Source organism: Cryptomeria japonica, chromosome 6 (genome assembly GCF_030272615.1).
Source record: "Cryptomeria japonica chromosome 6, Sugi_1.0, whole genome shotgun sequence".
Taxonomy (NCBI): domain Eukaryota; kingdom Viridiplantae; phylum Streptophyta; class Pinopsida; order Cupressales; family Cupressaceae; genus Cryptomeria; species Cryptomeria japonica.
The window spans coordinates 260,246,055-260,266,188 of record NC_081410.1 but is presented as its reverse complement, the minus strand read 5'-3'; the positions used below and the strand labels follow the sequence as shown (position 1 = coordinate 260,266,188).

At 36.0% G+C, this 20,134-nt stretch overlaps 1 protein-coding gene across 1 annotated transcript in view; it reads left to right on the top strand.

The window, feature by feature from the left end:
* LOC131062592 (fimbrin-2) overlaps window positions 1-15,312 on the top strand; it is a 36,085-nt gene extending 20,773 nt beyond the window's left edge. Inside the window, exons 9-14 of the mRNA XM_057996280.2 lie at window positions 3,920-4,072; window positions 4,572-4,771; window positions 13,757-13,914; window positions 14,082-14,178; window positions 14,466-14,557; window positions 14,695-15,312. Coding sequence (XP_057852263.1) covers window positions 3,920-4,072; window positions 4,572-4,771; window positions 13,757-13,914; window positions 14,082-14,178; window positions 14,466-14,557; window positions 14,695-14,895 — 901 coding nt within the window. The 3' untranslated portion in view covers window positions 14,896-15,312. The remainder of the gene's footprint in view (window positions 1-3,919; window positions 4,073-4,571; window positions 4,772-13,756; window positions 13,915-14,081; window positions 14,179-14,465; window positions 14,558-14,694) is intronic.
* The last annotated feature ends 4,822 nt before the right edge of the window (window positions 15,313-20,134 follow it).

The following is a 20,134-nucleotide window of genomic DNA, read 5'->3' as shown; positions in this document are numbered from 1 at the left end:
TAACCCCTGTTTGTTAGGGGCATTCAGGCCCCTAACATTCCATGTTATGATCTTCATACTTCCTTGGGAAGGCACTTCCCCTTCCCAACGTTCAATAGTGAAGTGATCTTAGTTTGATCTCCTGCCTCTCTTGCCATCATCCTAAGCTCATTGAGTGATTTCCTTCCTCTTTTCTTGGCTTATTTCCCACACTCTGGGGTATCTTTGCAAGGCAGTTGAGGGCCAATCCCAAGGTAACATCATCCTTAGTACCCTCTTCCTGCATCTCATTAACATCATTGAAGAAATCTTCATTATCAACCATTTCCTTTGCATCTAATTCCACGATATTCCTGATCAATCTCTGTTTTGTAGCTAACACTTCTTCACTATTCTCCTCGTTTGAGTCATAATCTACCTCCGTAGGGTGATTTAAACCCATCATACCATAAACTATTTCTAACTCAACAAGAATCTTCTCCTCTTCTATATCCTGATTACCAGAGCAGGGATTATCCTTACTTAGCTCAATATTCTCTTGTAAAATAGTCTCAGTCTCAACCGGAGTATCTCTATGAAAATCATTTGTGGACGGTAGAGCTTTCACTACCTCCACCTAAGGAGAATCAACACTAGCCAGATTAATGTTCAACTCATCTTCTAATACAGGGGGAGCCACAAAGTTATTATTGAGGGGATTCATATGTTGTAATGCATGTACTGAGCCAGGGTTTTCGATAGTGAAACCCTCGATCTCCTCATTAGCTTAATGTTGATCCCTACATCTTGGGGGGGTTTTGAATTCGAATTTTCCCAAACGATTGGGGAATCCTTGTTTGTTCTTGTTTCATAGGATTGCTTTTTTGAGTTTTGTAATAGCAACAACTCCTTCATTTTTCAATAAAATAGCAGAATTTTCCTTCTTAGCACTTCTTGTATTGTGTTATGGGTGAATGATTTGATGTTATTATTGTGTTTAAATCCTTTAATTATGTTTCATTCAAATATGATTGGTGTGAGTAGTTGCATGATAGGTGCAGGTTATAGATTGTGCTAGCTGATTTTAGAGATTTGTATTGACTATTTGTGAAAACAAGCTGTTTTCCTTCAAGCAGGTTCCGAATTCAATCCTTTCTATGGAATATTGATGCATCACATGTTTAGTTGAGTTGTGAGTGATTGAAGTCTACTAGTTGAAGGATTTTGTGAGTTAAGCAGGTTGCAGGTCTCAGAAAGAATATTTGGCGCATCACCTTGTAGGATAAGTTTAATTTCAGTATTCCTTTTATCCTTTTCCTCAACAAAAATTAGTTTGCAGGAGATTCATCATACATGAAGTCGGCCTGTAATCCAGAGGTGTACTTTCACGATAGGCATACCCACAGGCCTGAAAGTATTCCCATGTTTCACAGGATTGTTGGGTTTCACACTTTAGCTTCACGGGTGCAATCCTCCGTGACAACAGTTCTAATATTACTGTGTATGGGACTGAAATAAAATTCCGGTCTAATGAAGTAGGCTTCCTGTGCTGTGATTATTTCCAAGGGTTCTAGTCTACTAACATCGGTGTCCACATCAACCAACATTTTGACTTCTAGGGAGTTAAAGTTATCCTCAACTCCAATGAAAGAGCCCCATGCATTACCAATTTCTCTTAAAATTTCAAAATGCACCATTTCTACTGGTAAGAATGGAAATCTAATCCATTTAGGAAAATTTTTTGGTTTACAAGTTTTAGGATTAAAATTTAATTGCCAATCCAAAACATGAAAACTGTATCCTTTAAAAAATACAGGAGCTCCAAACAATAATTCCTTCTTCAAAGATTCTTCCTTGCATTCTAGATAGAGGAAATTGTCTAGGAGGATAGTGATACTTAACTGTTCCGGGAATGACGATCGCCTCCAATTCGCAATGTTAGTGATTGTGTGCCCTGAGCTGCTCCACTTCACAAATAAATCATATTTGCTGCAGTGATTCCACTTGGACTTGATCAACTTGTTGTGAATTACTATTGCTTTATAGTCCCTCCTGTTAGGTTGTAGAGGATCATTCTTTGTCCTGGAATCGATTTTATTTTGCCAATGTGGAGCGGTATTCGGTACATCAATCCTTTGATCCCTGAAGCTAACGAATCTGGTGTTCGTATTCCTCTGGGGATTCAAATTTTGGGCGAGATTACCCTGATTGGTCTGGGTAATTTGCTTAGGTTTCCAGATGTAGGCCTCCTTCCTTTTTTGAAATCTGCCCTTTTGTGTTGCAAGGATGCCCTAGATGTGGCTTTTTTGGATCAAACATACGCCGAGGAATAGTATTATATTGCTTATTTGCCCTTGGGGCCGTATTATTGTAGTTTGGGTATTTTTGCATAAATCTTTCTGATCTTCTGGTTCTTTTGGACTTGACAACCTGCCTATCGTTATCCTTGAGGGGCTATGCAGGTGTTTGTCGAACCCTGCGAGGGTTGTTATTCCCAAGTCACATATTTTCACATTTAATCAGAGCAGAGCTTTTTTCCCTTTTTTTTATTAAAATCTTATATAAACTCAGCATATTAAAAAATATATAAATTTATAAAAAAAATTCAAATAACATGCTAAATACTGAATTTAGATAACACAAGTAGTTTTTTTGTTATTTTTAGACCAAACATGAAGTACAATGCACATTTTAGTGTCATATGTGATATGATGATTGATCATCTGTCATCATCACAGAAAATTACAAATCCATAATTAATTTTACAAATTTATCCTTTGACTAAAGATTCTTAGTGTCTATGTTCTTGAATTGGATGGTAAAGATTCCTCCTTAGGAACATTATTACCCTCAATTATTTTATCATGATCATCATCCAATAAAGTCCCTCTATTCATTCTTCTTTTCTGCTGCCCTGTTTGTTGCTTCTTCTCAAAATTGACAGTCCTCTCTATGGTAAATATGAGCTCCACATCCTTAGCAATTTAAATGGATCAATGCCATCAATGTCAATTGCATCATGGTTCTCCTTCCTCCCCACTTTTTGATACAAATATGAGGGCTTACTGCAAAACAACGAGGTCATTGAGATGCTTTTGGGTCAACGTGTTGTGCTTCTTCATGTGAATGACCTCAAATATGCTCTGGTCATGCTCAAATCTAGAAGTGGTAGAAGGTTGGCACAAAATGTAGATGTCAAGGACTTGAAATTTGGTGTTTTTGCACCGTAATACTCTCACCACAAATGCTCAAAGAAATCATGTAAAACTTTATAAGTAGACTAAACTTGCACTTATTAAACAAGTCTACTATCTATGAAACCACAATTTAACTTTTGCAGGTTATAGTATCTTTTTGCCTGATTGGCTAATTTTCTTTTTATTTCATAGAGATTAAGAATAAAACCTCCCCTCTGCACCCTTGTGTATAGATGCATCAGCCTTGTAAACTTTCCACCTCTGCTGGATATGCACATGAAAATTAGGACTATGTTATGTGCACTTAAAGATTCTACTAGCTGTGATTGTAGGCCCCCTTATCTGGTAGCTGCAGAATGAAGTGCATTGTAAGTGCAAGTAAATAGAATATACCATAATAAGTACAATTTGCATTGTAAGTGCATGTAAATAGAATATACCATAATAAGTACAATTTGCATTGAAGTGTTTCTCACAGTCAACCACCATGGTTTCTATCTTTTTTTCACTTTACAGTTGATAAAATAGGCATCAACTGGATTTTCTGGCATAATTGTGTTTCCCCTACTGTGAATAGTCAAATTTAGTAGAATTGTCTAGGACATTTACATGAGTGAGAAAGCGAAGGAATAATCCCTCATTGAATCTTTCTATTCATTCACATAATTTGGAAGGGCATGTTTTGTTTACCTTTTGATGATGCAAAAGACAAGGGGATGGTCGAACTTAATCATAAATACTTTGTTTCTTCTGATGCTTTATAGGAAAGGATTGTCATTGGATTCAAACAAGGCATCCATTGCTGAGACAGTAAAAAATGATGAAGTTGCAAGAGAGGAACGAGCTTTCCGCTTTTGGATAAATGGTCTTGGCATTGAGTCATACATCAACAATTCTTTTGAAGATTTGAGAAATGGGTAAGGCGGTTTTAGAAGAAAGAGAATTCAATATTACATTCTCATATCAACTTCAATTTAATGCACTGCGGTGTGGATTTTTCTGGCTTACATTTTCCTGTTATTGGCATTTTCTTAGCACATTATATTTATAACACACTATTAATTTGTTTTTCCTTCTTTCCTCAATTCCCATCTGGTCCAGTGTGGTTAGATACAGGGAATGGTTCTATTTGTGTTAGTCAATGGCATAGTTATCAAGTATATTTTTGTTTTATATCAACAAATAGCATATTCTAATTAATAGATCCAGCATCCGCCCAGGTTGTGAGATAGGCCATTCTTTAGGAGTCGCTGATTTGCTTTACATGAATATGTGCTTTATTGTGTTTGTGCAGAAATCAGAGCAAAGATTACATATTAGCTGGACTGCTACTTTGCAATCAGTAGTTTTCCTACTCTTGTTTTAATTTTAGTCTAAGTGTTACTTTTATAGTTGAATGCTTGTTTCTTCTTGCAGGTGGGTCTTGCTGGAGGTACTTGATAAGGTGGTTCCTGGGATTGTTAACTGGAGACTTGCTAACAAGCCTCCAATAAAGATGCCGTTCAAGAAAGTGGAAAATTGCAACCAAGTTATTAGGATTGGGAAGCAGCTAAAGTTCTCGCTAGTGAATGTTGCTGGGAATGACATTGTGCAAGGAAATAAAAAACTTATTCTTGGTGAGTGCTTTTCTTATGATTGAATCGTATTATCTTTTCTGCACGTTTATATACAGATCTTAGCGTGCTTTTTCCAATTTCCCAAGTTTTTCTGAATGAAAGCAATGTTCAGAAATTGCTTACAATTGTGTTGTCTGGGGCATACTTATGGAAGCAATAATAATCAAGTACAGAAAATAACACTACATGTCCATTTATATATTTCACAGAGCATCCTAAGTTAATAATTAATATTGTATTGAAAGTTTTCGTTTTTTTTGTAAAACTTTTAATTTTTATTAAAAAATTATTAGTGAGGTTATGTTAAATTGTTAATATATATTTTTTCTTAGTATTTGACCAACTTAAAGCTGTGTGGTAAGTTTGGATTGTATTGTAAACATAGTTGCCTTGAGTTGTGCTCTAATATGCCATGTCTTGCTAAAGATTAATTATGTTATAAAGAAAAATTACCTTTTTAACAGAGTAACCTTCCTTTATAGAAAAAATAAAAATAAATAAAGTAAATGTGTTGTGATACAAAAGAATTATTGTATATTATGATTTATTGAAACACAAATAAATAATTATGTTTAACAATTTCTATGTAGCCTATCTAATATTTACTATTATAAAGTATTTTTATTACTTATGTTTATCAAATAATTACCGACTATTAATGTTTTTGGGCCAAAGTTAACTAGCAATCAGTGTTTTTTAAAAATCATTTAGGGATTAGTTTCAAGGCCCACAACCCTACAGTACCATATATGATCCACCAAGGGACTTACAACTCTATACAATGTCTACTAAGGACCAACCAACTACCAATTAGTGTTACCTAAAATAGAAAAATAAAAAAATGATGTCAACTTCAAAAATTAAAAAGGAATTGTCTAGGTTTTCACCCATAAGGCAATCTCTGTTCTTCAGCGCTAATTTACTAAGCATATTCCAACTAACTGAAAATTTGTAAAAGTGAAAGCTTGTGGCTTTCATAACTTATTCATCAGACTCGTTCTTTATTTATCATTATCCTCTATTTGATTTATTCATAAAAAAGAAAGTATCAAATAGATATAAATACAATTTCCATGTACATAAGTGATCTGTAAATTGAAATTCTAAAAACTAGTAGAGTTCAAGAATCATAAAATCCATTCTACCTTCTACTAGCTCAAAATAAATGAGGTTGTCAAAGAGCAATGAATTTTGTGAGCAAAATTAGAAAATAAACTTGCAAATACCAGATTTAAACAATTACGTAACTCAGGATTTTCTACTTGGAAACCTTGTGAGGCAAAAATCAACTTTTGGAGTGGCAATTGCTACATCATTATGGATTAACTTGAAGAATAGCCACTACAAGTGGGTGCAACCTAAGTCACCAGGTTTGAATTCGAATTCGAAGTTCGACAGCTTTGAAATTCGAATGAAGTTCGATGAGGAAAAAATTCGAAATGTATAAAATTCGAATTAAATTCGTCATATGAAATTTTTTTAAATTTTTAATAAATATTATGCAATATATCTATAATATTATATTAAATTCTTCCTAATTGAAATTAAAATTGAAAAATCAATTAATTGAGCAATTAATTTTCAATATTATTTATAACACGTCATCTTTATAGATTACTAAATTAAATTAAAATTATTAGAAATAAAAATATATTATGAATTTATAACACATCATCTTTATACATTACTAAATTAAAAATACATCTATCATAATTTTAATACATTATCTTCGGGGTGGGGGGCTCACCACAACTAAAGTATATCGAGCCTTTAATCATTATCTTTATATATTAATAAATATGTTTAATGAATATGGAGCAATATTTCATCAAATCGATGGTTTTCACCCATTCCTCCCGCCATTGAAGAGTAATCTCCTTTACACGATTTGTTGATCCTGCGGACGTGGCGGGCTGGCGCCGTGGCGGACTAGGCGGACTGCAACTCCCGGCAACTCCCGTGGGCGCCAAGCGAACTGCAACTCCCGTGGGCACAGGGCAGACTGGGCGACTCCCGCGAGCAATGGCGACTCCTGTGAGCGTGGTGGATTGGTAGCAGTTGCTAGCGTGGGCAATGGCGACTCCCGTGGGTGTGACTGCAACTCCCGTGGCGCCCTATTTATTAAAACTGCGACGAAACCCTAAAACGCAAACGAAAAAAACTTTTTTCGGCAACCCTAAACTTTAATTCGAATTTAATCGAATATAATCGAATTTTTTAGGGTTTTTGCAGAATGTTTCAAGTTCGGCGAATTTCGAACTTCAAGGTTGAAATTCGGCCTCACCTGGTGACTTAGGGTGCAACAATGGCTGCCCTCTACTTTCTTGTCTATCTTCTACAAGTAATGAATAATTGAATTCTTTTTCAATTCTCTTAATACAGCACTCAATTCAATCCTTTCATGGCAAAAGACATTTTGAACACCTCTATTCATGTTTACCGAATGTTGGAACATTCTCTGGGTCCAAGGAGAAACCTCTTAACCTCTTAAAACACGAAGTGGTTTTCTTTTAAATTTTGAACTGGGTTGATTTTGCATTGTGGAATCAATCTGGGTCACTTTCATGGTGCAGAATTGGCTTGAAAAATGCAAAAATGATCCTGTAACTTTTTGCAGTTCTGATTTTTTTGTCACATGTTCTGTTCTGTCTGATTTTCAATTTCATCTTGCTGTTTAAGTTTTAATTTCCCGATCCTTATTTATCACACTTCCTTTCTTAGGAGGCTTTTGGTCTCAAAAATGCTTAACAAGCCTAAGTGGGGAAAGTTTTTTCCCACTCTTCTTTTAAAACCATTTTTCTAGCCCAACATTCCAATTTAAATCGTATTTTCCATGATTCTTGGATTCTATTCCTGGTTTCCGCTGTTTCTTTTTTCAAATCCAAGTCTTCTAAAGATGGCAACACCTGTTTTTTTTTATCCAACATAGAGTGCTCATAAAGCTGCAAGCACTTGCAACAACTTAGTGCATCTTCATGGAGATAGATCAATTCCAAATGCCATTTTCATCAATGGCCTTCAAAATAGTGAAAAGTCCATATCTTGCTGGCTTGACTTTCTTTGCTTTTCCTAGTAAGCTTTCTTTACCCAGGGAAAACCAAACTTTGCATTCTACTTTTGATTTATGCTCCTTTCTATGCTAATCATGTCTTTGTTGCACAAATTTTGAGTTCTTTCTAATTGCTCTTTTACTTTGAGTTAGATTTGCCTAATTCTCTCAACTAATTCAATGCTTTAGCCACCTCTGCATCTTGTTCTGCGGTTTCTTCTTGGCAATCAAAAGGAACATCAAGTTGACTTGAGGGCAGATACTCCAAGAAGCCTCAAAATGACCGGTTGTATAAGAATGAGTTGCCTTGTTATAAGAGTGCTGAATGCATAGAAGTGACTTATACCAAGTTTTAGAATACTTATTGTTGTATCCTCTTATGAGTTGATCCAAGTTTCTGTTAACCACCTCTGTTTGACCATTTTTTTGTGGGTGAAAACTAATTCTCTTTTTGTTTCTTGTATCCAACATTTTCCAACAAATCTTGTATCTCTATCTGAAATATGGGCTTAGGAAGTCCATGGTGCACCCACACATTAGAAAATAACATTTCAGTTACTTCTTTACCAGTATTTTAAAAAGACACTTCAATTATTTTCCGATGGAAAGGGTGAAAAAGGAAAATAATAGTAAATTCCTTTTAAAAGCTATAAAAGAAGGGTTTGGGGTATGAGGAAAGCATCCATTTTAAAGACAGATTTCTTTTTCGAAGGCTGAACAATGTTCATCTTTTCTTTTGAGATGGAAACCCTTGAGTTTTGTATTGAATTGGGTCTGTTTTGAATTTTCAACATTCAGGGGTCAATTTCATAGCACTGAATCATTCTGGGTCACCTTTGCAGTGTGAGATCCATCTGGGTCACTTATGTGGCACACAATTGATCTAGTTCAATCTCATAGCACAGATTCACCCTAGAAAACATGAAAATGACCTTGTCCCTTCTGCCGTTCTGATTTTTCTGTCATCTGTTTTGTTCTTTGTTTTCTTCTTGAATCTCTCCTAATGTTCAAGTTTTAATTTAAATTTTTGATCATTGTGGATCAATAAGTCTTTTCTCTTTCTGACATAGGGGTTTACAATTTTTGATGAAAAGTGAATCCAATACACTTTGGTGCAGTCTTATGCAATTAGCTTTATTGTCTTCGAGTTAAAAAGGAACTCATAATTAGCCATTAGATTTACAATTGTATTTTTTGTTCTAATATGTTGGTTTAAGATATTGAAATTCTCTATTTTGTTATTTATTTATCAAATAATGTATCCTATTTGCAAATCATTGAACTGCCTCTTGTTGAATGCATCAGCACTTAGGATTGAGCCCCCTTTCTCTTAAAGTTTTAGCTATTCATTTTCCCTAGTGAGTCTTATTCTTTCTAAGAGAGCCATTGCAACTCCATTAAAATTGAGATTAACCCAATCTCTAGAATTATCTTCAACACATCTTTAGGCTTTGTAAACTTATTCCCATCAAGTCCATTGTTAGATATAAATTTTAAAAAATTGTATTTAAAAGCATCTAGATTTTATTTGTTGTATATTTTTAATATAATTATATATTAGTTTTCTGCTATTTTATAGATATATTTCATAGTTAGTTTGTTCTTTTTGGTTGCTTTTACCTATCTGTATAATAGTTATGTTATAAATATTTGTATATCTTGAACCTCAAGCTAAATGACATATTTTATTTGTCCATCGTGTAACTTTTTTGTCTTTAAGGTCAATGATTTGAAAAGAGGAACCTTGTTACAAAATATCAACTTTTTAGAAACATAGCTCATGGTACATCATAAAGTATGTTGTCTTTAGGAATCGTACTTTAATTATTGAGGGTTCATACTGGGGCACTTGCCCTTGAATTGTGAGGGTTTGTTGACGGGACTCACATCCCATACAATTCATTTGCAGGGATGCTACTTTCTTTAACTCTCTATTAGCAGGGGACACTGCTGCAGTTACAATCTCTTACTCCTGCTGCACTTCTACAGCTTGAACACCTTTTCCTTCTCATATCTCCTCCTCAAGGTATACTTATTATAACTCCACTATCCTCTAGCATCACACGTGGTACTACATACTCCCAATTTTGTGCCTCCTATTTCCTCTTGCAGGGCTGCCTTCTTGCTCCACTGTTCTGTCCTCCTATCACCTGTGGGCCTGCTGCAAATACTCAACTGAAACGGGACTACCATTTCAGCATGCTATGCTGGTGCATGCTGTAGATGGGGATTCATATGTTCTGCATAGACAAGCAGCAAGGATTTTCCTCAGCAGTTCCCCCTACCTCTTCTATGGTCTAGAGGAGTGAGCTATGTCTATTATGGAGTATAGCCATGGTAAAATAGATAAATGGTGCACTGTTATCCAGAGTTGGTGATACCTTAAACCTGGCAGAATGGCTGGTTTGCTTCCTTGATTGCTGGTTGGGAGCTTAATTGAATGACTGATGACTCGTCACATTTCTATATAAGAGGAAAGGGCATTCCTGTTTGTCTTATGGCAAGACCCACCTCACTTTCCATTCACTAAAAGTAAAACCTCATTCATAATGGCTTTTAATCCTAATAAAGCTCATTCTTTCCCACCAATTCCCTTTACCATCTATAGGGGAGGGAAAAACCAATGAGCTTAGTTAGCAGTCCCCTCCTACAAAATAGTTTTCTAGATCTCCCCATGGCCTTGCCTTTTCAGTACGTCATAGTGGGCTGGGAATTGACAACTAGAGTAGCCGGATATGCCCCTGCCCATCCCCAGATGTGTGTATATCCCCATATCCGATAAGGATGCAGGTACAATATGGTATGGATGTACATCGGATATTGTACCCACACATGCCCAAAACCCCCTAATTTTTCAACTGTGTTGGATACTGTGTGATTTGAGTTTTTAAAAATTAGATGTAAATTTTCCTAAACATAATTGAAAAAAACTTAAATGATATTTTAATTTTTTTTTTTTTTTTTTTTTGATTGGTAATAGGCCGAAGCCGCGGTATTTTGAATTATTATTATTATGTTTGATTAGATTGACACTAGACCTTCCCCATTTTTATGGAAGGCCAAGAGTCACAACTTATAATTCATTTTAGATGTCCTTATTGGGAGTTGAACTTGGGTCTCCACAGTGAGAACCCAATGTTTTAACCAGTTAAGCTCAACCCCTTGGACATATTTTAATTTTTAATTTTTATTTATTTTTTTTTTTTTGTATAAACAAAACCTACACCAAATGCGGAAGACAAACGAAATGTTTTTCTATTCGAGTGACCCAATTTTTTGGGTCTTCTTCCCATGCAACTTTGCTATTTTTTTCGGTGTTTTAATTTTTACAAATTTTAAAAACTTTACTGTTTATAATTTTATATTACATTCTTTAAGTGTAAGAGTTTTTAAAAATTAAAATTTATTCTTTAAATATAAATAAAATATTTTAATATATATTTAATTCTTTATTCTTTACTTAATTATTAATATTTAAATTTTAATATTATTTAAATTTATATCTACTTTTTTTATTTTTTATTTTTTTATTCTTATTTCTTATTTAAAAGGTAAGTGCTATCGTTAATGGGGATAGCTCCCTATATTGCAGAATTAAGAAAATTACATACTGTTTCATACATCAGACAAGACTAGCCTTGCCTGCCATACACTACCATAGACGCAGCTATAGATACCCAAGCCCGACTACCAAATAACCAGTAACATCCCAAAATAACACAACCCCATAACCCACAGTCCTGTTACATTTGTCCACCAAAAGCTTGGTATATCACAGCTGCAAATTCACCTATATTGATAGCATTGCGGGTGGAGTTCTCAGGGAGCCACCAGTCATCTGATTCAGCCAGTCTCCGGAAAGGCGCCACGTTCCCATTAAACACCGCACATCTGAACACTTCCCATGCATTCTCCCCAAATGCCTTTATACGCTCGCGTTCCTCCTTCCATACCTCCCTTCTAGCCATCTACTTATTTTTATTTTAAGTTTAGATTATTATTTTTAATTTAGTTATCGACTTATTTAATATTTATATTTAAATTTAAAATTTTTAATATTCATATATATATATATATACATATACATATACATACACATACATATACATACACATACATATATATACTTATACATATACATATTCATATATGTGTGTGTGTGTGTGTGTGTATGTTATATATATGTATATACATTTACATTTCCATTTACATATACATACACACACACACGTGTGTGTATGTATGTATGTATGTATGTATATCTATATATATGTATTTATATGTGTGTATATATATATGTACGTATATGTATGTATATGTATATCTATATACATGTATGTATGTATGTATCTATATGTATATACATGTATGTATATATATATATATATATATTTTAAATTTCTATTTAAATTTTATATTAGTTTATTTTAATTTAGATCTAGCTGACATCACTGTCAATTTAATTATAGGTCTTGGTTTGTATATTATAAATTGTTAAATCAACTTATAATTATTTATGTAGCAATTATGTGTCTATATTGCTTTTAAAATTAAAAGTGATTAAAATCTTCTCTAATAACTTAGAAAATTGTGTTAAATACATGTGTGTTTTTGATGAATGTCATATCCAGCTGTATCTGTATTGGGGGTCTTAAAAATGGACGTATCTGTATGGGTGCACCTTCTCATTTTTCCCTGTCAAACCTGTGCACTGACTTCAGGAAGAATCTTGTTGAGGTAATGACTAGATGGTGGGATCATTATGTGAAGGGTAGTCAAGAAAAGGTAGTGTTTAAAGATCATTTCCAAGTTGACAGAATGATTTGGCATCACTTAAACTAGGCCATCTGGTTTTGCTTGAATCATCATGCAGGATGCAAACCATTAAACATCTGGCTTTAGTCAAATGTCTTCCATAATACAAATAGCTCTTTAGCTCACCACTACTGTATTGTGCCCCACCAAATCCTTTGTTTGCCTGGGATCCAGTATTGCTAGTGCAAGAGTGATAGCAAGATCTGAAGTTACCTAAAAATGCTCCAGCCACAAGCCCTTCCATGCACGTACCCTATTTTCTTTTTCTATTTGGGCAAAACTCCTAGCAATGGCCATGGTTACTATTTGGGAACCCTTCCATAATAATGCTGGTACGAGGTGTTGTTAAATGTTGAATGACTATGATTTTAAATTCAAGTGATTCAACTTCGTTAGTCTCAGCTTCAGTTTCATATCATGTTACTTGGTCTTCATGAAGATCCTCATCCGATACCAGTTGAGGTGTTTCCTCAACCCGCTGGGATCCTCATCTCAAATCAGTTCTGGTGCTTTCTTATTTTCATTGAATTCCATCCCACAACCTGTGGCACTTCCTTATCTTCAGCTGATGAAGTGGAAAATATTACTTCAGGTCCATCAGTATTCTGCCTAAGCTTGCAATATATTTCCTTTGATCTCTGATAGGGCTTCCTTAATTTCCTATAGCTTACTTGACTGATTGGCCCAACTCCAATTGGTTATTTGTCTGGTTGGCTCATCTACTGGCTTTCTCATTTATCGTTTGCTGAACCGCACTTTAACATAATTATCCATCTTCCAATGAGCATGTATACAGGAACAATTTTTATGGGGAAAGATTTGGTGATCGCAGACTGTGCATGTCAAGTCAAACTGTAATAGTGATCATGATATCATTGAATGTTTGCACAGATTTATTTGATTAAGGATATCTGCATGTGGATGTTCCTATTGGGACTACTTGGAGCTCACTGGCATGTGATGCATTTATACTGTCCCTTGGTGTTGATCTTGACGAATTTGTTGTAATGGCTGTTTCAGTTTATGGTGTGAATGATTTCTCTGTAATTTTTTTTTACCATTGAGGCAGTCATTAGAAATATGAAATATCTTTAAAAATTCTCTTTATTCTATATTTTCAGCTTTCCTCTGGCAGTTGATGCGCCATAACATTCTTCAGCTTCTGAGGAACCTGAGACATCATTCTCAAGGCAAAGAGATAACAGACACTGATATTTTGCACTGGGCAAATGAAAAAGTGAAAAGCTCTGGCAGATCTTCTCAAATGGGAAGCTTTAAGGTACATGAAATTTTAACACAACAAATCTCAAGACTATGATAGGACTTTCCATTTAATCCGAGCATTGCCCTTGGTGATATGCTCTTTTTTCTTTTCTTGTTTCAAATCAACAAAATAGTCCAAACTTGGTGCTTATGTTCTCTTTTTTGGAAATGGTATTTTTCCAGGATAAAAGTCTTGCAAATGGAATTTTTTTCCTTGAACTTATAAGTGCCGTGGAACCTAGGGTGGTCACTTGGAATATTGTCACCAAAGGGGAGACTGGTAAGTTGCAGAACACTAAGCGGGCAGATTTGTATCATGGAGCCATTATACATGATAATACGATCCCAAAGCTGCCATGAAATTTAATTCCATATCTTTGACCATAATATTGTTAGGAATGACTGGATATCTTTCAAACTTTAAATCTGAATAGATATTAGGATATTATATTGAATTCTACACCCAAGGTTTTCTTAGTTGGTACTAAGAGAGATGGATTCTAGTACAGTAGATTTTGTTGATTCAAAAACTTCAGTGGCTGATAATAATTGTTATTTTACTATCAGAGGAAGAGAAAAAGTTGAATGCTACTTACATAATCAGTGTTGCCCGAAAGCTGGGATGCTCCATATATCTTCTGCCAGAAGACATCGTGGAGGTAAAGTAATTGTATGTTCAGTAGGAGTAATTTAATGTTCAGTAGGAGTAATTTATATTATCATTCTACCGATTATTGTTTGATATGATTTTGTTTTGTCGCAATTATCCTAAGTTCTGATGATATTGATGTTCCAGGTTCACCCTAAAATGATGCTTACACTGACTGCAAGCATTATGCTTTGGAGTCTTTCAAATCGAACTGGTGAAAATAATTCTCCCATGGCATCAGAACTTGAAACCGAAATAGCGCCAGCTAGCATCTCCACTGCAGTTGATGATTGTGCTTCAGAGGCCTCATTACCTGCTGAAAATGGAATCCAGAATGCGAGTTCATAGTGTTTTTTCGTAGAAACTGTTGTGGTCATTAATTATTTAATTCATTTAAGCTTCTCCATAATATTTTAGCTTGCATAAATTCATGTTGTAGAGTTTGGTCCTATTTTTTAGCCCCATTTATACAAGTTTGTCGCTAGGCAAACTTTGATTTGTACTCATATCTGTGGAATCATATCTTCTAGAGAGCAGCATTTTGTATATAAATACAATGCGAGACCATCTTGTAACAAGAATTTCAAATCTGAGATAAACGCTAAATCAGATGGTGTATATACAGCTGTCACAGATTAGAAAGAATCCTAATTTTGATTGACATTGAGCCACATGGCTTAGTTGAGTTTTGCTTTGATGATTGGATTATGTATTTTCATATTATTGGAGTCAATTGCATTCAAATAGCTTGTCTATGTTCTATTATTTTGTTTTCTAATGTTAGCAAATGGTAACCGTAATACAAAGCCTTATGTTCATTTTATGTGTTGTGAAAACAGTTACAAATCGTGATTTTGTTTGTCACAATCATGATGATGATGCTCAGATTATTCTGACTACCAAGTTTTTCATGGTCGACATCTTCAATATTATAACAAACTGGATCGTGGCTATGCCCACTGGTGAAGCTTAAATTGTTTGGAACATTATCTTTTTTTTACTGTGACAGCAAAGCAGAACATAACGAATACAACATTATTATTGTTGAGTAGACGCCTTGGCCACTTAAGTGTGTATTTAAATAATCCAAAGATAACCTCCATGAGTAGTCATTATGCTAGAGACAGTTAACTTCGTGTATGCTGGTAATAATTAAAAGTCAAGGGGACCAATTTAGCATGCAAGCACCTTTAAGCATCTGTTATTAGGAAAGGTTGATGAGATTTTGCCCGTCATTATCAAATGTTATCTGTAGACACTTAATAGGGTTTCCTTGAAAGGGCTGCTTGAATATATTTGTTCTTTTTCAAATGTTTTCAGTAGGGAAGCTAATCAGGCTTTGCTTGAAAGGACTGTGTTACATAATATTTAAATGCAATTATAGTCTATATATTGGATAGGATCATTGAATATAAACAGAGCAAGCAAAAATGAACAGCTGATTACTTGACATAATGAACAGCTAATTGAGAGATAGAAAAGAACTGCTCGCATTGAAACAAAACCAACTTACACCAACATTTGGCTGATAAAAGAACTAAACTAGAACATATTATGGCGTAAAAAATCAGAGCAGCTAGTATCCAAAAGATAATTAAATTTAACCAACATCATGTCATATCCCTCTTGCAGACTCATTTGCATTATTGATACTTAAGAACTGAATTTGATATTTTATTATTAATGTAATCATTTAGTATGATGGTTAGTTTAATGTAGTTCTGATTTTTATTTGTAATAAGATATATATCTGGATTTTGTCGATAACAATCAATAGTTGCAAAAACAGGTTGGAGCCAACAAAGACAAGGTATGGTAGTGGGTGGTGCCGTTAGGCACTGGGTTGAACTTGGATACCATGGTCCAGCATAACAGTGGCAAAAGACTGCCTCCTTGTTTTGGACGTGTTTGTTATGTGGACTGTTATTTGCGAGCTTACTTTGAGGTTGTATGCCGAGTCGCCACTCTTGTGACTTGCAGGTTTACAGTTGATAAGTCAATGGCATGCAAGTGTTACTAATATGCTAATTGTTATTGATCTTTTATATCATTATGTATTCACGTTGATGTTAAGGTAGGCTGGGGCCATTAGTAATTGGTTATCTGTTCTTGTTAAGTTACAAGACCTACTCTAACCTAGATCATAGTACCCTTTTTTGTGTTTAGTGGGTTCATTATTAAGTTTGAAGTTAAATTTTTTAATAGAGCTTCATATGAATCTTGCAGTTCGTGCAAGGAAGTGATGAAAGAGTTTTAAAGCTCATTAAGAAATGGCCATTAAGGGGCTTTAAGTGGAAATAGATAGAAATTTATGTGACCCTAACTGCCCCTTCTATCCTAGTGAAAAAAATGATTTTAACCTGGGTTAGGGCATGCAAAGCAACAAAGGCTTTATCTTTTGTTCTTATTTTTGTTTTCGGTTGTTTATTGGCTGGTAGCCATGGCAAGCCAATTGAGACTCTATTGTTTATTGGCTGCTGGGCATTTATGGGGCAGTTTGTTTGGGGTGGTTTTGGTGTTTCTAACTGAGATTATTGTTTTCTTGTTGTTTTAATGGGTTTTCTGGTTGAGATGCTTGTCCGTTGTCTTGGGTTGCTCATTGCTTGCTTGGCAATGGAGAGAGCAGGCTTAACTGTGGCTTCCTAAAGGTCATAGTGTTTGAATTGCTGAATGTTTGGATAGCGTAACTGGGTGGTAAGAGTTTCTAAAGCTTATTTTCATTTCTCGAAACTATTACAATCTTTGCATTCAATGATGGCTACTTATGAGATTCATTGTTGGAAGATACAGGTTGTTTTTTGAATTGTGTTGTTGGTTCGTAGTCTAAGGATAGAGTTTTATGAAAAGGTTTTTGAATTGTGTTGTTAGTTCGTAGTCTAAGGATAGAGTTTTATGAAAAGGTCGTTGTAAAAAGAAACAGTGACAGATTTTTGGCACCATTTGGGACCGAATTGTTGGTGGTTGTGTTGGGGAAATCTAAACGTGGTTCCACTTGTAGTTGTTAAATCTGGTTTGTTCATTTTGAGTCCCAGTTGGTTATGGGCTGCAAAGAAAACAATGAAAGTAGGAAGGTATGTTGGGCATGTTCATGCTCTTTGCGGAAATTGTAAGGCTCTGGTTAAAATTTTGTGGGGCTCATTCATGTTAGAACCATGTTTGTCTTAAAAATGTTATCCTGTGTTTTGCCGTGCATTGTGATCTGCAAATTGGTGCTACAGGTCAGTACATCATGTTTATTTACAGTGAAACTTTGTATTGTTTGGCTTGTTCTTGTGCAAATTTATAAAATTTTAAACACTTGTTTTTGATTAGTAAAGCATCGTTTACTAGGGCGCTGACCCTTAACATAGTCAAAAACTATCAACAGACAATAAGCAACATCAAGAGAGATGATGTTGGCAAAAAGAACAACAGCCCAAAGGCAATTAGAAACAACCAGAGTCAGACAAGCAAGGAATCCTATCCAACCAGAGAACAAAAACTCCTCTCAAGGGGAGGGGGAAAGCCACCCAAACCCCAATGAGGGGACGTTTGGGGCAGGGGAGAAGACATCCCCTTCTGCCTGCGAGCAACCACAGTCTAGGTGATGCTGTCATTAGGTCCATCAAAGGAGAGAGCAACCGGAAGGGACTCCGCAGGGTTACAAACAGTGGTGTCAACAAGGTGCTACAATAGAACAACAAAAGGTTGTTGTAGAGCAACAACAGGCTGTGACGAATCAACAACAACAGGGGATCATGGCTGCAGAACAGGAGAAGCGGAAGTGGGGACCTCAGGAGATGAGGCCACAAAAGGAGCAACAGGAGCATCAATCGCTGTGAGGAGCACGACATCGACATCATCCTCATGAGAGGAGCCAACAGACGCAGAGTCAAGGGCATTGATTGTTAAGTGATCAACAGTAGCATTCTTCCACTAGGTAGAAACACCTTTGTGGCGTGAAATAGAGCAGTCTGAAGAAAGATGAACCGTAGAGAAGCATCTCCTGCAGCGGAAGGGGAGGCCTTCAAAATCCAGCAGTTGTGACCAAGGCCTATCCCCCCACTATAAGAATCACATCTCCTGGGAGAGGAGAGATGTCAATGTCCACAAGAATGCGGGCAAAGGTAGTGTGGTCCATTGAGGATGTAGCTTCATCGACCTTCAGGAAACGACCAATAGAGTTACCGATAGCCTCATAACAAGAGCGCTCCCAAAAATGGAGAGGGAGATTGATGAGCCGAACCCAAATTGGATGCACATTAAGTGGTTCAGTGAGAGTTAAAAGTTGTTGTCCAAGGCTTAATAGAGAGGGAGTGCACCCCCCAAGCCCACAACATGCCCAAGACTAAATCCCAATCAACAGAAGATGTGAAGGAAGCAACAAAAAAACCTTTAGCACAGGGGAAAAGCTCAATATTGAAAGCAACCAAAGGCCGCCAAGAGTCACTTACCCAACGATGAAGGTCCGGTAGAGAAGGCCAGAGCCTAGAGAATCTGCAAACAAGAGCATAGCGTTGGTAGAACCCAATGTTGTCCACGACATCCTGTCCACAAACCACCACATGGGAGGATTTAGCATAGGGAAGATGATGGACCCCATTTGAGGGTTGGGCGGAAGATCTTGCCACACGAGCAAAGCTATGTTTGCCAACAGGTTTGGGCAAAGAACCAACAACAACAATAGCAATCGGCAAAGCCGCATCCCCAGAAGCCAAAGGGCCGGTAGCAGCAGGACCCACAATTGGAGAACCGAGGGGCGTGGATGTTGTACAAGGCAAATCCCCATGGGAACATGGGGAGCTGCAACAACAACCACCTGAGGAGCATCATACCAAACAACAACATCAAACAAACCGTGAATCACATGAGCAAAAGCCCCCACGCGAGGAGAAAGGGGGGGAGTCAGGAGATGAGGGAACACCATAGACATCCTCAGCAGATAACCGTAGGAACAGAAACCACCATCGAATTAGAGGCACCGACAACAACGTTCAAATTGAGAGAGGCGGGAGAGCCGTTGGGGAGAAGCGAGAGAGCCATAATGTTTAAACGCTTGTTAAAGTAGTTCATTGGTGGCTATTTGGTCATATTGCTCAGTCATATTGAAGTTCAACCAAGTTTCAAAGTATGCTAAAGTTTTGAAATCTGGATTGTCTCAGAAGATGCTTCAACCGTTCATTTTCACATTTTAAACTGGAAAGATTGAAAGATTAGTAGTCGAGCAAGGCAACCTTGGCTTTCAATTGTTTTGCAATACGTGAAACTTAGACTTGACAAGGAAACAATGCCTAATTGTTTTGATAACCTTGAAATTGTGAGTTGCACAACATATTTCTATATGCTATCAATACTTAAAGAGGTTGGGAAAATGGCAGGAGAAGTAATATGGCAGCACACATTGTCAAACTTTTCAACACCAATGTATCAACACTCATGTATAGGGCAAACATACATGCATTAAGAAGCACTGAATTACCTCAACATATGTATGCATAATGACGAATAGATTGATTGATCAAAGGCGTATTATGGTAGAGGATAGGAAGCTATTTGGTATTTTATGTTTTAAGAGTATTTTTAGGTTGTGTTTTCTTGTTTCTTTCAA